Raw genomic sequence first — 17375 nt, 5'->3', positions numbered from 1 at the left:
GGGGTCTGAGGTACCAGAATGTATGAAGAAGAAATCTCCTTTATAATAAAGCATAGCATTATCATCACTTGTACATATTGACATGGAGCAGTAGAGGAGAGGCACAATGCACACACATGGGGAACTGTTTTGTAGCCGAAAGGTCAGGGAAAATGTGGCCTTTTAAAATTACATTTCATGCAATTCTACATAATTTTTTTATACCTCACAAATGATGGAAATGACAGGGTACTTTGACACTGACAAACTGAGATCAATAAAAAGGACCGTGTCTTGAATAGTCCAGGCCCAGTAGTCCAGGCCCAGGTGTGTTGACACAGATTGTACAATATGAGGAAATTATAGTCCTGAAAAAGCTTTCCAGTTTCACCCAATGATGCACAGTTCACTCACCCGCGATGGTGCGATGCGTTCGTGCCAAAAGCTTCTCTCTCTCTCTTGCTTAACTTTGTAAAAGAATGGTGTTCGCTCAATAGGTCTATTTGTTAGTTGATAACCTACAGACAGATTAGTCTTTTCTTTTCAGCAGAGTCCATTTGCTTTCCAACCTGTGTATTCATTAGAAATACTGCGAAAGGCCTGAGATTTGCTGCGTGTTCCTGACCGTAGACATGCCTTGTGATTGGACTACACCCATTCCACCAGCTGAATGACCAGCCTACTTCCTGGTGTACCATCCACAATGATTTAATTTACTTCTCAACACATTCTACAACTTTGGCAAATACATTTCAAATCATCAGGGGAGATACGGCACCTCCAGAACCCTTCCCTTCCCCTTTCCTATGATTCAATTAGATAAAAAAGTGCAAATTGGAGAGATGAGAGTTGCAGGCTCCTAAAAGGGTTCCTCAGCTGTCCCCATAGGAGAACCCTTTCAAATACTATTTTTGCTTTCAGGTAGAACCCTTATGAGTTCCATGTAGAACCCTTTCAATGTTGGGTTGCTTTCAACAGAGGGTTCTACATGGAACCCAAATAAGTTCTACCTGGAACCAAAAAGGGTTCTCCTGTGGGGACAGCCGAAGAACCCTTTTGGAACCATTTTTCTAAGAGTGTATCAGAGCAGAGAGAGGTCATAGAAGGTGATTGTCATTCTAGTTCTGTCACAGATACAGGCGATCTTCTCCCTCTCACCACAGCAATGGCCACGCGTTGGTCTATATAGGCTACAATGTGGCGCAAACCACGGACCCAAACACAAATCAGTTCTTAGAATATCAGGCAAGTTTTCACATGACGTTGTTTAGGGGGCAGCCAGGATAATTAATTACAGAGTCGTCAACTTCAATTAAACTTTGATTGCTTTTATTATCATCATGTTCACATTGTCACGAGATGTACCGGATCCTGGAAAATGGGTTCCTGAACCAAACAGTCCAAAACTGAGAGGTGCCGGAGCCTGTTCTGCCAGGATGTGGTTCAAATTAAGCACTGGTCTCTCTCTCACACACACACACACACACACACACACACACACACACACACACACACACACACACACACACACACACACACACACACACACACACACACACACCTCCGCAGGAAGAGGACAGCCCAGTGGCTCTCCAATCTTGACCCTAGTGGGTGGAAGAGAAATCTAGTGGGGATAAGAGCAGTAGACTAGCCTACATTGTTCTTCATGTCCTTTTCATATGCATAAAGGATACCAATCCTATCATTATTGTGTGGGTTGTAAAGGGTTGCAATCATTTAAATGGATGGTTGAGAACACATGATATAAATATATATAAGCAGTGTGTGTGTGTGTGTGTGTGTGTGTGTGTGTGTGTGTGTGTGTGTGTGTGTGTGTGTGTGTGTGTGTGTGTGTGTGTGTGTGTGTGTGTGTGTGTGTGTGTGTGTGATGCAGTTTCAGATAACTGCTGTTGGATTCATTCTCAAGAGGGTCTCTCTCCCCGTCTCCCTCTTCCCCTCTCTCCCCCGTCTCTCTCTCTCTCCCCGTCTCCCTCTTCCCCTCTCTCCCCGTCTCTCTCTACCTCTCCCGCTCCCTCTCTACCTCTCTCTCTCTCTCACTGAATAGGCTCACAGTCTACAGTACATGCCATGTTCATTATACACTGTCAACACACCGAGGTGGCCTTGCCCTAAAACCAATCACAAGGGGTTCTGAATCCATGTGTAGCTTTGTCTTCTTTTACCTCAACATCCTAAACAGAAGGATATTGGTGTTGCCTATTGATGTCGAAGTACAGTCAAATGTGCATTTTGTTCCAACCTATCATCTGAAACTTGTAATAGTTTTCCCAGGCTATCGTCGTTTAAACACGATCAGATATATAATGGGCTACTGTCTTCTAGCTAAATCACAATTTTCACATTGAATACTTGTGTGGTCGAATCCATCAAAATGCTGTGTGACAGGCGATAGAATGGTGTCAAATTGACAATAGTGGACGGTTCGGTTCAATGTTGTGTCGTAGAATTACTGAAATTAACATTTGAATGTAATGTCTTCTTACCTGATAGTTGTTGGTTATCGTCGAACCAGAACGGAGAGTTTTGGAAGGGTCCTGACCCGACCTGGTCGCGTGGAGGAGGGGTCTACAGCAGGAAGAGCGCACCTGTGGGATAATAAATGCGGCTCGTGGCGCGGGTGGCGGGGTGGAGTAGTAACTGACAGTAGGACCTTGAGATGAACCGGAGGACGAGACGAGGAACAGCACCGTATCCACTACAGGGGAGGAAAACTCCATCTTCAAATTCCGTAACACATCCCGTAACGTGCCAGTCACTGACTCCAAGAGCAAACAACCGAGAAATTGTAATCAAAATGTTGGTTAAAAAAAAGAAAAAGGACGAGAATGTAATCAATGGGCACGCAGGCGGACCTCCGAAATGGCTTTTAAGGCATATTTGGTCAAATGATCTCCCGTTCCACTCTCTCTCTCTACTCTATAGTCCTCCTCTCAGTCGCTTTCTGGTCCGAGCTTCAGTGTCAGACAATTGTTCGTTCCGTCACTCTCTCGTCTCGATCTCTGGCTGGAATCGTTAGCTTGAGAGAGCCTGCAGCGTGTGTGTGGTGTATGATGGAAAATGCGATGTGCATTCCCTCCTCTCTTGTTCGAGAGAAATCAACGTACGTGCTCCGGCTACCTCTCGATGCGCGTACCCGCGCGAATAGGAGAGACATTCACACAAGGAACATGTTGCATAGTTCATATACCTCAGTGATTGCGCCTGGGGAGCGCACATGAAGGATGGTGGAGATTGTGACTGTGTGTGTATGTATGTGTGTGGACGTGTTTAACCCCACAGGAATAGTAAACGAACAAAAATGGACCAACTGGGGAGATCAAGGTCAAATGCTATTTCTAGGGGGTTTAGGGTTAAGGTTAGAATTAGTGTTATAATTATTTTTAGGGTTAAGGTTAGAATTAGTGTTAGTGTTATAATTATTTTTAGGGTTAGGGTTAGTTTTTTGGGTTAAGGTTAGGGTAAAGGTTAGGTTTAGGTTAGGGAAAATGTCATGTTGAATGGGACTGAATTGTGTCCCCAAAAGGTTAGTTATACAAGTGCGTGCGTGCGTGCATGTGTGTGAGGAATGAGAGACATGAGAGAAAAATAATAAAAATAGCAAGCCTGAAGAGAAAGAGAGATGCAGAGAATACGAAACAGGCTACTATATCAATAACAGGCTACTATATCAATAACAGGATACTATACCAATAACAGGCTTCTATATCAATAACAGGCTACTATAAGAATAACAGGCTACTATACCAATAACAGGCTACTATATCAATAACAGGTTACTATATCAATAACAGGCTTCTATATCAATAACAGGCTACTATACCAATAACAGGCTACTATACCAATAACAGGCTACTATAAGAATAACAGGCTACTATACCAATAACAGGCTACTATATCAATAACAGGCTACTATATCAATAACAGGCTACTATACCAATAACAGGCTACTATAAGAATAACAGGCTACTATACCAATAACAGGCTACTATAAGAATAACAGGCTACTATACCAATAACAGGCTACTATAACAATAACAGGCTTCTATACCAATAACAGGCTACTATAAGAATAACAGGCTACTATACCAATAACAGGCTACTATAACAATAACAGGCTACTATAAGAATAACAGGCTACTATACCAATAAATGGCTTCTATACCAATAACAGGCTACTATAAGAATAACAGGCTACTATACCAATAACAGGCTACTATAAGAATAACAGGCTTCTATACCAATAACAGGCTTCTATACCAATAACAGGCTACTGTACCAATAACAGGCTACTATACCAATAACAGGCTACTATATCAATAACAGGCTACTATATCAATAACAGGCTACTATAAGAATAACAGGCTACTATACCAATAACAGGCTACTATACCAATAACAGGCTACTATACCAATAACAGGCTACTATAAGAATAACAGGCTACTATACCTATGGGTAATATTTAACTATGATCGTGTGTGTTGCAGTTGTTCCAGTCTAAATGTATCAACCTTATTGCCAGTTGTTTCCATATCCCTGTGACACACAGTGGGGGCTCACCCACATCCACCCTCTGCTGAATATCACACTTGATCAAAGACTTCCGGGAAACCCTTTAGTTTAGTTTGGTATACATCCCAAATGGCACCCTATTCCATATGTAGTGCACTATTTTTGACAGGGCCCATAGGGTAGTGCACTATAGAAGTAGTGTACAAAACATTAGGAACACCTTCTCTTTCCATGACAGACTGACCAGGTGAATTCAGGTGAAAGCTGCAGTATGATCCCTTATTGATGTGACTTGTTAAATCCACTTCAACCAGTGTAGATGAAGGGGAGGAGACAAGTTAAAGAAGGATTTTTATGCGTTGACACGTGGATTGTGTCTGTGTACCATTCAGAGAGTGAATGGGCAAGACAGGGTATGGTAGTAGGTGCCAGGCGTACCGGTTTGAGTGTGTCAAGAACTGCAACAATGCTGGGTTTTTCACACTCAGAAGTTTCCTGTGTGTATCAAGAATGGTCCACCACCCAAAGGACATCCAACCAACTTGACACAACTGTGGGAAGCATTGGAGTCAACATGGACAAGAATCCCTGTGGAACGCTTTCGACACCTTGTAGAGTCCATGCCGCTACGAATTGAGGCTGTTCTGAGGCCAAACCGGGGGAGGGGATTGCAACTCAATATTAGGAACGTGTTCCTAATGTTTTGTACACTGCAGAATAGTGTGCCATTTGGGACACAGTGTGCTCTCTGAAGTGTTGTGATCTCTGTTGTTTTAATCACTCCATATGAATCACTCTATATGAACCACTCTATATGAACCACTCTATATGAACCACTCTATATGAATCACTCTACATGAACCACTCTGCATGAACCACTCTGCATGAACCACTCTGCATGAACCACTCTGCATGAACCACTCTGCATGAACCACTCTACATGAACCACTCTATATGAACCACTATATGAATCACTCTATATGAATCACTCTACATGAATCACTCTATATGAATCACTCTATATGAATCACTCTACATGAACCACTCTATATGAACCACTCTATATGAATCACTCTACATGAACCACTCTATATGAACCACTCTATATGAATCACTCTATATGAACCACTCTATATGAACTACTCTATATGAATCACTCTATATGAATCACTCTATATGAACCACTCTATATGAACCACTATATGAATCACTCTATATGAATCACTCTATATGAACCACTCTATATGAACCACTCTATATGAACCACTCTATATGAACCACTCTATATGAACCACTCTATATGAACCACTCTATATGACAAGTGCAAGATAAGATCAATTGGATAAATAGAGGGGCAGAGGGAAAGAGTGTGTGTTTTATGTGAGTGTGTGTGTCGTTACATCTAGTGTGTGTGTGTGGCCCACCTAGCTAATTTCCAGAGTGGAGGTTACATCGCTGCCCTGCTGGCAGTGAGCGGAGCGGAAGAGTGGGTGTGTGTGTGTCGGCAAGACGCTGAGTCAGGCTCTCACCGTCATCAGCCCTGTCACCAATCACTCACCCTTTAAGGGCCCTCTGACACACGGACACACACACACACACACACAGGCAAACTGACACACCGACACACACAGGCAAACTGACACACGGACACACACAGGCAAACTGACACACGGACACACACGACCAGTTGTTTACGGGCCTATTTAGATGATGTACGTAAGTGGTCCGTGTCCCACAATAGGATCCATTAGGGGGACCAAGAGTGACAAAATACCAATTTAAGACAAATATCACGATTCACCTTCATTCATTCTTCCTCTGTGGCCACATCCATAATGGCACCCTATTCCCCTACGGGCCCTGGTCAACAGTGGTGCCTTGTGTAGGGAATAGGATGCTATTTGGGACAAACCCTGTGTCAGTCTGACTCATCAGTCTCTCTTTGGAGCAAAGAGAGAGATGAGGAGAGAATGAGAGATAAAGAGAGTATTGTATGGTTTGATAAAAGAAGGTGAAGCAGAATGGTGGTATTGCATGTACCTGTTACTACACCTTCACCTTCAGTAGAACTCTATAATGTACAAGAGAGAGAGAGAGAGAGAGAGCAGAAACAGTGATAGGGAGAGAGAGAGAATGAGAGTGGAGACAGAGGGAGAGAGAAAGAGCTGAAACAGAGAGACAGCGATTAAGAGAGAGAAAGAGCTGAAACAGCAAGAGGGAGACAGCAAGAGAGAGAATGAGAGAGACAGAGGGAGGGGAGAGAAAGAAAGAAAAAGCGGAAACAGAGACAACGAGAGAGAAAAAGAGAAAGTGCAGAAACTGCAAGAGAGAACGAGAGAAAGAGAGAGAGAGCAGAGAGGGAGAGAGAGCAGAAACAGTGATAGAATGAGAGAGAAAAGAGAGCAGAGAGAGGGAGAGAAAAGAGTGGAGACAGCAAGAGAGAGAGTGAGGGAGAGAGAGAAAAGAGTGGAGACAACAAGAGAGAGAGTGAGGGAGAGAGAGAAAAGAGTGGAGACAGAAAGAGAGAGTGAGGGAGAGAAAGAAAAGAGTGGAGACAACAAGAGAGAGAGTGAGGGAGAGAGAGAGAGAAAAGAGTGGAGACAACAAGAGAGTTATGTGCTAGGAGTTTGCGTGATTTAATCCATACTGTCTGAGAGCAGTACTGAAGTGAGCCAGGTCTTTCATCAAGGATTTGTCCCCAATGGCACCCTATTCCTTACATAGTGCACTACTGGACTGGTCAAAAGTGGTGCACTATATAGGGAATAGAATGCCATTTGGGATTAAACCAGACCATGAGATGCTCATTGTTACCTAATTTGTAAAGCAACTCCGCCCTCTAGTGGTCAATGGTAAACAACAATCATTGTTTTCCATCTCCAATCAGGCAAGATTAGGCAGATGAGATAGGCCTACAGCAGTAGCACAAGTGGTAATTGGGAGCATGGGCCTTTCTGTTCTATTCAAGATTTTAATAACACAAAGAATACACCCACCCCACTGATCAAAAGAGGCCATAACTGCAGATGCAACAAATTCAATATCCTCTCTCTTGCTTCTGTCGGGGCAGCAGGTAGGCTAGTGGTTAGAGCGTTGGGACAATAACCGGAAGGTTGCTGGCTCGAATCCATGGGCTGACAAGGTACAAATCTGTTGTTCTGCGCCTGAGTGAGGCAGTTAACCCACTGTTCCCCGTAAGCCGTGAATGTTAAGGCAGCCCCCCACACCTCTCTAATTCAGAGGTGTTGGGTTAAATGGGGAAGACTTAATTCAGTTGGACAACTGACTAGGTTTTCACTTCTGATACAATAAACAACATTTGGAAAGTCAGAGAATAAGTTAGTTAAGGTACCTTCCAAAAACAGATACACATGGGAACAAGGGGAAAAACAGCAATAAACTACCAAAGCGGAAAAACTCATTTACTCCCTTCCAAAAAGGTGCCAGTTGACATTTCTATCCCCCCACCAAGTCAGTGCAAAATCAGGAGAAAAATTCAGTGGAGTTTGTTGAAACCGGTTGTCTCTGGCACGTGTCCCGAACACCGAAGTGCCCACTCTGCTGGGGCTGATCTGCCTTAGGCTGGTCGGACTGAGTTATAAGTCCACTGAATCAGCTTCAGATCCGGCTGACTCCCCACTCTGCCTTTCTCTCCCTCTGCTCTGTCATCAGACACACACACAGTCTGGAGGGAGAGAGCGTGTGGTGGAGAGCAGTGCCTAGTGATTAGACAGGGACAGACTGAGGGCTTGAGTGAGGGTTTATGTCCTGTGTGTGAGTGTGGTGGGGGGACCTTTTAGGACTGAGGTAGCTAATCCCAGAGCTGCAGAGTGAGATTGTACACATTACTGACTGCCTAGAGGCACACAGCCACTTTCATAACAGTTGCTCAATGTAAGCTCTTGCGTCAGATTTTGGGAGGCAGTGGTGTTTGGGCCTAATGATCCAAGACGTTATCAGAACATGCATGTGTAACGGACCTGAATTGGTTAAACTCCTCAGCTTGGAATACCAATCCAACTGGTACCTTTTCGGTGGCCCAGCTGGCTAAAGGTGTTTCATGAGGGTGGTCACGCGTGTTTGCGAGGCAGGGGCCCGGTTCTGGTCTCAGTGTGAGCTGCAGGGGGATAAGGTGGTACGGTACAGTGACCCCCGTCACACATGTAACAGGACAAACAAAATACAGTGACTTTAGAAAACATTCAATCTTTATTTCCAACTACCAGAGCTCAGCTTACAGCGGGTGAATCAGACAATTCAATAGAAAACGTGTGATATCTCCAGGAAGAGAGAGATTTTGGAGAGTAAACAGTTATAACCAGGACCACCTGGTCATCTTGCCTCATGTCCACCTTTGTGTTTCCTCTCAATACATCCATCTTTCTCCCTTCCCCCCTCTCTCTCTCTGTCTCCATCCATCCATCTCCTCTCTCCAGCCATCCATCCATCCCTCTCTCTCCCAGATGGTCAGTGGGCGAGTCAGGAGTCCGTCTCCCACTCTCAGTCTGGAACCGCCCCTCTCCTGCAAGGCCCCCCCGCCATTGGTCCTTGGTTACCACGGTGGCGACATGGGCTGGGGGTTCTGGAGGTATGACATCACCACGGCTGAGATGGACAGCCTGATCGAAAGAAGAAGAGAATGAGGGGGGAAAAAGGATGAGAAGAAAATAAAAATTAATTAGCAATAAATATTGAAGAGATTGCTCAGCAGAAGCATCTTTAATATAGCCTCAGTGCATTCAGGTTCGGTGGTTACACTTTGTCCTTTTTTCCACAGATCTAGGATCAGCTTACCATCCCTTAGATCTTAACCTTCACTATAAAAGAAAAACCAAACCGACCTTGGATCAGTATATAACTTCATATTTTTCCATTGTGATTAGGACTATATGGCATTTGCTGCATATAACACTTCTACACCATTTGGCTGATCCACACAGTGTGTTACCAGCCAGGAGCATAGAGACAATCTTTAATAAAACACTCATCTAGGTGATGGACTGGCACTCTCTACTTTACCTGCAGAGCCACACAGTGTGTTACCAGCCAGGAGCATAGAGACAATCTTTAATAAAACACTCATCTAGGTGATGGACTGGCACTCTCTACTTTACCTGCAGAGCCACACACACTACTTTCCCTGGAGAAATGGCACACAGACACACACGCTCCCACAAAGTGAGTGGTATTATCTGCTGTAGTAAATTGTTATGGGTAAATGCAACACCTGGAGGTCAATGTTAAAAGCTTTTGGACATTAAAGCTGAGCCCATCTCAAGTCACAATGCCAGGTGGAGCCGAGCGTTGCCAAACTAACTTCCTGCGTCTTCAGTTTTATTGCCAGGAGTGCATTCATTAGCGCAATTTGTAGAAAAACATTTTGCAACGGAAAGTGTTTTTTATTGGACACATTCAGGTTAGTCCCTCCTCCTCACGGTTCCTAGGGAATAGACCCCAGGCAGAAAAAGAGCTGCCAAACTCACTTCCTGCTGCGTCCTGGTATTATAGTTAATACATTAACAGTAAGCCATTATGAGACAGATAATAGATAACTCTACATTTTGGCATTATAGCAGACACCTTTTACACTTCTCTTTCACTTGCCCTCATTAGTCGCATACAGACCCTGGGTAGGTTGGAAATATGAGACTTGATAAAAGAGACAGAACGCATACACACAGAGAGAGAGAGAGAGGTACACACACATATTTGTTCTACTCACATGAAGCTGCTCATCATCTGTTTAGTGTCTTCTGAGCTGCGTGAGTTAGCGAAGCTGATGAAGGAGCAGTACACTGCTATCCACGCACACCACTTTAACTGAAACACACAACACAGAAGGACCACAAAATCACCCACATACTATACTTTATAATGTGCTGTGTGTGTGTCAGCTTTTCTGCATGAGGCTTTAGTGCTGTAGCATAGCCAGACAGTTACTAATGTATTGTGTAAGATTATGTGCCTACGTGTAACAGGTTAAGATCATACTGCAATTTCAATCCACTGCTTGAAATGTCACCATTAGCAGAGGATCACTAGTTTGAGGACAGGGAGAGTAAAGGAAGATACATTGCTATGCTAGCACAGGGACACCGGTTACATACATAACATTTTAGGACTGATTTCAGTGGCAGCAGTCAGAGGGAAAGGTGTTGATTAACAGAGTCATTAAATAGTTGGTAGCGTCAAGGTTACCGGTGTGCTGGACTTTCCTCTTTTCATCAACTCCACTATCGGACGTAGTGACAATTCATCCAATAGTAGAGTAGTCAACCATCACATTACCTAGGTGGGTGTAACGGTGTATCACCCAGCACCACACACAGTCAATTAGGGATATGTGACAGAAAGTACTGACTCCAGTTGATTTGGGGGCACACACACACACACCCTTCTAGGATAAACCACTCAGTTGAAAGGCTGGTATTGCCCCCCCAGGTGGTAGACTTTAATCCCGTAAATGGGGAGGGTAGGTGGGAACAGTGGGGCAACTTCTCCTTGGGGAGTTACACACACACACACACACACACACACACACACACACACACACACACACACACACACACACACACACACACACACACACACACACACACACACAGAGAATGGGGGAAGGGCAAGGTCAAATGTCTGTGTGTGTGTCAATGTGGTAAAAACAGATGTCTCTGGGTCACCTTCAGCATCAGGCCACACATGCTGAAGATCATGCCGAGTAGGTTCATGTAGTCTGGAGTCGGGTCTTCCAGGGTGGGGTTTGCTTCCGTGCTGGGGGGCTTGTATCTGTAACAACAACAACCAAGATATGAATGACACTATCACAAATAACGCAACTAGCTACCTTACTTAGCTATACGTCAGTGTTACAACATCGAGTTAGTTCACTAAATGACAGGCGTTCTAGCTAGCTAGCTTGTTAGCTAGTCTGTAATCGCGTTAGAATAGTGCTGATGACGTGTGATTTAGCTAAATAGCTACCTCGTTAGCAATGTTAGCGAGCAAACCCAACGACATTTACCCAATTGTACTCACCGGATAATTTTGTTTACCCTTTGTGGGCCTGACATGTTGTTTGCGGACATAATGTCCTTCTTGTTGAGATATTTTTAAGGATAAATGTAGTGTCAAAACGGTGTGGAGTGGGACCCGTCAGCTAGCTCGGTGAATGAAGGGGCGGGGCCTATCAGTTCCGCTGTGCGATGGATGCATTTCAAAATAAATGCTTTAAAGGACGCGAAGGACTCTATCGATGCGGAGTGAGAATGTTCAGGCTTTTATTTTGACACAAATGCTTTTACCCGGAACGAAACGTTTATCACAGACAGGAAGTAAACTACACATTTGCAAAAATATGGGAAAAAAGTACTTGTTCGTTTGTAGTTAGCTAACAGAAAGCAATATGAGTCAGTTAATGATTGCTCTCTCATCAAACTAAAGCGAACAAGAAAGGTATTTCAGGTAGATATCTATCCAAGTTCCATGATGCTATTTCCATAGCACTTGACGTAGTTGATGCTCAAGTCAGGAGAAAAATAATAGCTATATGTTTCAATCTCTCTTTCTACAGGCAGAAGTGTGAAATGTCGTTTCCCCAGCCCAAACCTGAGGTCCCTCAGCTCCCCCAAAACCTTCTCAGGACCATAGACTGCCAACAAGGGGCTGTAAGAGCTGTGCGATTCAATGGTGAGAACTCAAACAAACACCCATACCGTCAGGTGCATTGACTGTTGATCAACTTGGATCTGCTTGTGTATGTCATGACAGGCTGTATGTATCTACATAACGCGTTTCGGGTGTTTTTCATCCTCTTATTTTCTCTCGACCCACCTCTTTCTCCCTCCCTGTCTCTCTCTCCCCCACCCCTCTCCCTCTCTTTCTCAGCTGATGGTAACTACCTGCTGTCTTGCGGCAGTGACAAGTCTCTGAAGTTGTGGAGTGTAAGTCGAGGGACACTACTGAAGACGTACAGTGGCCATGGATACGAAGTGCTAGATGCTGATGGGTCAGTATCTGTATTATTACACAAACCTATATCAGAAAGTAAGCTGGCCCTCTTTGAAGTCTTGTCGATCGATGCATTGCGCTCTTTTTGGTTATAAAGCTCTCTTGCATAAACTTCTGCGGTACGTTACTTAATTGTTAACCTGCAGAGGTACGAGTTAGCAGACCCGGTCTCAGGCATGGCTTACTCTGGAGATCCCTTTAATCTCCACTGAGTTAGGTACATTTTCAAATCTGATTCGAGTTTTTTTGTCTCCAAACCGGTCTAAAATGTGACGATTTGGTGTCTCTACAGCAAGGGTCTCCAAACTTTTCTGTCCTGAGACCTGCAGCTCTTCCCCGGGTCCTAGGTGTACAACAGATGTGTTTTATGTCAATATACCTCTTAAAATCATTTTAAAAACAACTCTCAATATTACAATTATTCAAAGAGAAACATTGAAAATTGATGTTTTGAGTCCATGTCAGTGCTTAAATCACATCTGAAGAAAAAAATCAATTCATTTAAATGTTTTAGTGTAGAGAGGAATGTGTCAGATGAGTGATGTTTCTGCTGAGACTACTGCTGCAGCACCTCATGGCAGGGTTTGCAAAACAATCGCCACCCAATTGATACAAATATTCATAATATAGTTATGTCAGGTAAGCCTACTTTGCACTTAACATTTAATTGAGAAAGTTTTTGGGGGAAAGTCTTTCTGTCTACCCACAAGACAGTTCTCATCATTGTTAACTGTCCTGCAAACAGAGTGATAGACAAACGCGTACACTAAACAGACAGCAATATTGCTGGAAATTAATTGGCAGATATTGTGCTAAGTTTGGATTTTGAAGCCAGTAGTGGCTAACCAGGGGTGGGATAATGTCACTGTGGCTTTGATTGGATAGTAGCCGGGTGCTTTATGTTTATGACCGTTTGCGATGGAACACATTTTAAAAAATGAACGCACTTTCAGAATTGATTGGCGAGCTACTCACAGGTGGGCTGAGAGCTACTGGTAGATCTGCCTGATGGAGACCCTTGCTCTCGAGCAATACAGACAGCTGATTGAGGAACTCTTTATTGAAGAATGTGTTTGGTAAAGGCCAAATTTGGGTTAAATAACGCTGATTCTAGATCTGATTGAGTGGGAAGCACTTAACTTCACTAAGTGTTCTTTTTCAGTGTGACAGCTAGCCTATATGCAGAAGCCAATGCCTCTATATTCCCCTATATGAAGTAGGAGATATGCATTAGAAATGGAAACATACGGTATAGTTAATAGATAAGAAGTAGCACATTTTTTACTCATTCAGTATTCTTGTTTATGTTCCCCTATCCATCCATCTGCCTTCTGTGTCCTTTACTCTCTGTCAGTCTTGCCTCTGCGGGTCATTCTCTATGTGATCAATCTACATGCTTGCTTGTGTAGTCTTCCTCTATCCACCTGCCTGCTTTGTCCTTCACTGTCTCCCTGCTGCCTCTGGGCCCTGGGGGAATATGATCTGAGGTAATGGTGTGTGTCTTACCATCGATTCCTTCCCTAGTTCCTATGACAACAGCCAGCTGTGTTCCTGCAGCTCGGACAAGACGGTGATCCTCTGGGACGTCGCCACGGGACAGGTCACCCGGAAACTCAGGGGTCACGCTGGGGTGAGAGAAAACAATACAACTATATTTTCCTGTGTCCCAGAGCGAGAGATGGAGATAGAGTTTTAGAGAAAGAGGGGAGGGGAGGGGGAAAGAGGCGGGTAGGAGAGGTCAGGTGGGTCAGAAAAAAATATAGAAAGAGATGTTTATGTTGAAGGAATAGAGACAGGAAAGAATACAACAACAAAACCTCTAACTAGAGCCGTTTATTTACATGGATATGGCTCTGGCTCTGGTCTGGTCTGACTTTCTGTTTGCAGAAAGTCAACTGTGTCCAGTTCAATGAAGAAGCTACGGTCATTTTATCTGGTGAGTTTTCTCGTTCCTCCGTCCTTCCTCAGCAAAGTGCATCTCAGTCACCTCTACAACCAGATTTGTGGCTTCAGCATTGTCCTGCTCATCCACAACAGGACCCATCTCAAGTGTGTGTGTGTGCGCGTGCGTGTACTCGTGTCGGTCTCTAGGCTCCATAGATGGTACAGTGCGTTGCTGGGACACCAGGTCCAGAAAATTTGACCCCATCCAGATTCTGGACGAGGCTCAAGATGGTGTCAGCAGTCTGAAGGTGTCTGAACACGAGCTGCTCACTGGGTCAGTACCAAGTCTGAACCTTTCTGTTCATTTCAGTTTCATTCTTATAGAAGAGTCCTCTAAGTATCTTTTCTATCTCATGTCTTTCTCCAGGTCAGTGGATGGGAGAGTGAGACGGTATGACCTGCGGATGGGCCAGCTGCATGTGGACTTCATCAACAGTCAGTATCTAGTCTTACCAACTAGTTGTTGTACTAACTATCACTAACTTCTGTACCTAAACCACCCTGAGTCGCATTGATTTGTTATGTGTTTGTCTCTGTGTTCCAGGCCCCATCACGTGTGTGTGTTTCAGTGCGGACGCCCAGTGCACTCTGACCTCCAGCCTGGACTCCACCGTGCGTCTACTGGACAAGAGCACAGGGGAGATGCTGGGAGAGTACACAGGACACAAGATGAAGGGCTACAAGCTGGACTGCTGTCTGTCCAGTAAGGATACTCACGTCCTGAGCTGCTCTGAGGACGGACATGTGTACTGCTGGGACCTGGTAGAGGTACGAGGGATGGATGATTTGTTCATTTAATAGATAGCTCCACTACTTATCAAAATGAATTGATTTGATTTGTTGATTTTGCTAACTGGATGCGTATTTGAAATGGAATAGCACAGCAGTATCTGTAAATGTCAACAGCTGCAGATTCAAGAACTTAGTATGTGTGCCTATTGGTGTTAGATTCTTTTGATTTTTGAACATCTCTTGTTTCTCTCTCAGGGTTCTCTGACGCTGAAGCTGCCAGTCGGGAAGGCTGTCGTCCAATCGCTGTCTTTCCATCCCTCGGAGACCCGCCTCCTCACAGCCATGGAGGGGCGTGTCCAGGTGTGGGGGGCGGAGCCAGAGGAAACTGAGGAGGACGTGGTGGTTGTTCAACAGGAAAAAGTATAGTCATCATTAGATGGACATAACAGAAAGGACAAGTCATGATATCGTCAGAACTGATGAGTTCCCTACTGTACATGAACTGTCTGTTCTGGACTCAGGGTCAGGGATGGGATTTTGGTTGAGGGAAATGGTTGTGTGGTTGAAAAGGGACGTGCCGTTGCTTCCATGGCTAAAATATGGAATAAATCAATGAAAGTACTGCTGATGTCCCAGCATTATCAATAATGTTTTTTTTATATTCATTGTAAAAATGTTGTAAATTATGAGTTTTGAATAAACCCTTGTTGTCCAAATGAATCATAGGCTCTAATATATATTTCTTAGTAGCCATGAGGGAAAATGTAATATCACTCACCAACATTGGTCATAAAACATGTAGATTTGGTTCTTTATTACGAGTTGTACATATGAACATGGCACATGGACAAAATAAATTAAGTAGCATCATACAGGAATCATCTCAAATAAATAAATAATTTATTTTACATAAATACCTTGTTGGTTTGCTGAGGACCTTTTTTCGAATTGTAACAATTTTACTCAACAATCAACCATAGTGTTAACCACTATTCATTTAATCTATGCAGCAAAATACGATCCATTCTTGTCATTGGTTTAAAAAAAACTCCCCAAAGCAACTTTAAATAAATATAAATATACATACGCAAATGAATGCATTTCTTTCTAGCAAATAATAGCTACATCTAATCTCTTTCCTCCTGGATCTCCTTGTTTACAGCACAGCCTGAGCCTCTGCTTCTCCCATTGCATTCTGAACAGCCAATGGCCACGGCCCAAAAGTGAATGTTCCGTCCCAGGCCCTCCCCCTTCATGTCCAGCTCCTCCCCATTAACCCACACATGTACACCCTGCAGCCGACAGCTTCTCCACCTTGTGCCAGCGATGGGCGTTATCCAAAAAGGCTAGATCTTCGTGGTGGGTGGGCCTGCAGCATGGTCCATTCTGCCACAGCTCTCCATTCTGCTCGGGCAGGGCCCCCCTCAGGAGCAGGTTGGTCAGGGTCAGATCATGGTTGGAGCGGACACGGGGACAGTCTCCGCTGCAGTACTTGAAGAGGACGGTCTCGTCCGCGTCGTAGCCCAGACCCAGCTCTCGTACCTGGAGGAGGACGGAGCGGAGACGACATTGGGTTGAAGAGCGGCGGGACCGGATTGGGATGATTGGGGCTGGGGATGGGACGGAACCCCTTTGGTCTTCTACTCCGAATCCGGAACCTCCTGTGTTCTTATTGTTGTCGTTCCCTTTGTTGGATTCTCCTCCTCCACCTCTCCTCTCCTCCTCTGATGGGGGGGATGATGCTTGCCCTCGCTGCTCTGAAAGATGGAGATAAAGAGAGAGGGTTATTAAAACACTCAACACACCAGCTTGGACCAGATATCATTACACTATAGACTGCAGTAGACTGATAGTCAGTGCTACCCTACAGAAAAACTTCAGAACATAAATCACACAATATGCTCCCAAAATTCTCCAGTGACTGTGTATGCCTTGTCACTCAAGTCCCAGTGTCAAACATCATCCTGATGTAAACCAATCTCAAAGTACACAACAATATCTAGATACATACAACCCCGTACAAAACTGATGAAAATAGGAAGAAATTCTATCCTGTCCCATCTCTAATGTCGAAGGTCGTGAGTCGTGACCCCCATCCGTCCTTACCGAGTAGTGAGCGCAGCCAGTGTCCCTCTCCTCTCTGGACACAGAACAGCAGAACAACCAGCTTCAGTAGAGACCTCAT

General features: G+C 44.3%; 3 protein-coding genes across 4 annotated transcripts; 1 reads left to right on the top strand and 2 right to left on the bottom strand.

Annotated features, from left to right (window-relative positions):
• Nucleotides 1-8949: 8949 nt before the first annotated feature.
• LOC120032528 (protein Asterix) lies at nucleotides 8950-11701 on the bottom strand. Its single transcript, XM_038978668.1, has 4 exons — nucleotides 11543-11701; nucleotides 11188-11293; nucleotides 10233-10330; nucleotides 8950-9129 (listed from the first exon to the last, which is right to left on the bottom strand). The coding sequence occupies exons 1-4, from the start codon at nucleotides 11590-11592 to the stop codon at nucleotides 9063-9065; spliced, it is 321 nt and encodes a 106-aa protein (XP_038834596.1). The 5' UTR covers nucleotides 11593-11701; the 3' UTR covers nucleotides 8950-9062.
• A 143-nt stretch (nucleotides 11702-11844) lies between these two features.
• LOC120032525 (WD repeat domain-containing protein 83) lies at nucleotides 11845-15910 on the top strand. 2 transcript variants are annotated; one of them, XM_038978665.1, is made up of 9 exons: nucleotides 11845-11959; nucleotides 12078-12193; nucleotides 12392-12512; nucleotides 14039-14144; nucleotides 14402-14450; nucleotides 14606-14732; nucleotides 14826-14893; nucleotides 15003-15226; nucleotides 15446-15910. In XM_038978665.1, the coding sequence occupies exons 2-9, from the start codon at nucleotides 12091-12093 to the stop codon at nucleotides 15614-15616; spliced, it is 969 nt and encodes a 322-aa protein (XP_038834593.1). In that variant the 5' UTR covers nucleotides 11845-11959; nucleotides 12078-12090; the 3' UTR covers nucleotides 15617-15910. The 2 variants fall into 2 exon arrangements, with proteins under 2 accessions (XP_038834593.1, XP_038834592.1); XM_038978664.1 differs by having other exon boundaries at nucleotides 11845-11968.
• Nucleotides 15911-16462: 552 nt separating this feature from the next.
• LOC120032467 (persephin-like) lies at nucleotides 16463-17375 on the bottom strand. Its single transcript, XM_038978572.1, has 2 exons — nucleotides 17297-17375; nucleotides 16463-16947 (listed from the first exon to the last, which is right to left on the bottom strand). Exons 1-2 carry the CDS (start codon nucleotides 17373-17375, stop codon nucleotides 16463-16465), a joined length of 564 nt encoding a protein of 187 aa, XP_038834500.1.

This window comes from Salvelinus namaycush, chromosome 39 (assembly GCF_016432855.1).
Source record: "Salvelinus namaycush isolate Seneca chromosome 39, SaNama_1.0, whole genome shotgun sequence".
Lineage (NCBI taxonomy): Eukaryota > Metazoa > Chordata > Actinopteri > Salmoniformes > Salmonidae > Salvelinus > Salvelinus namaycush.
The sequence above is the reverse complement of the archived record's forward strand: the minus strand, read 5'-3'. Positions and strand labels throughout refer to the sequence as shown.

Coding starts and splice junctions, on each gene's coding strand:
- LOC120032467 (XM_038978572.1), bottom strand. CDS start 17,375: ATGAGGTCTCTACTGAAGCTGGTTGTTCTGCTGTTCTGTGTCCAGAGA. Junction 16,948..17,296: donor CTGGCTGCGCTCACTACTCG/GTAAGGACGGAT, acceptor TCCATCTTTCAG/AGCAGCGAGGGCAAGCATCA.
- LOC120032528 (XM_038978668.1), bottom strand. CDS start 11,592: ATGTCCGCAAACAACATGTCAGGCCCACAAAGGGTAAACAAAATTATC. Junction 11,294..11,542: donor AGGGTAAACAAAATTATCCG/GTGAGTACAATT, acceptor TTGTTGTTACAG/ATACAAGCCCCCCAGCACGG. Junction 9,130..10,232: donor CAGATGATGAGCAGCTTCAT/GTGAGTAGAACA, acceptor TCTTTCGATCAG/GCTGTCCATCTCAGCCGTGG.
- LOC120032525 (XM_038978665.1), top strand. CDS start 12,091: ATGTCGTTTCCCCAGCCCAAACCTGAGGTCCCTCAGCTCCCCCAAAAC. Junction 14,145..14,401: donor AACTCAGGGGTCACGCTGGG/GTGAGAGAAAAC, acceptor TTCTGTTTGCAG/AAAGTCAACTGTGTCCAGTT. Junction 14,733..14,825: donor GAACACGAGCTGCTCACTGG/GTCAGTACCAAG, acceptor GTCTTTCTCCAG/GTCAGTGGATGGGAGAGTGA.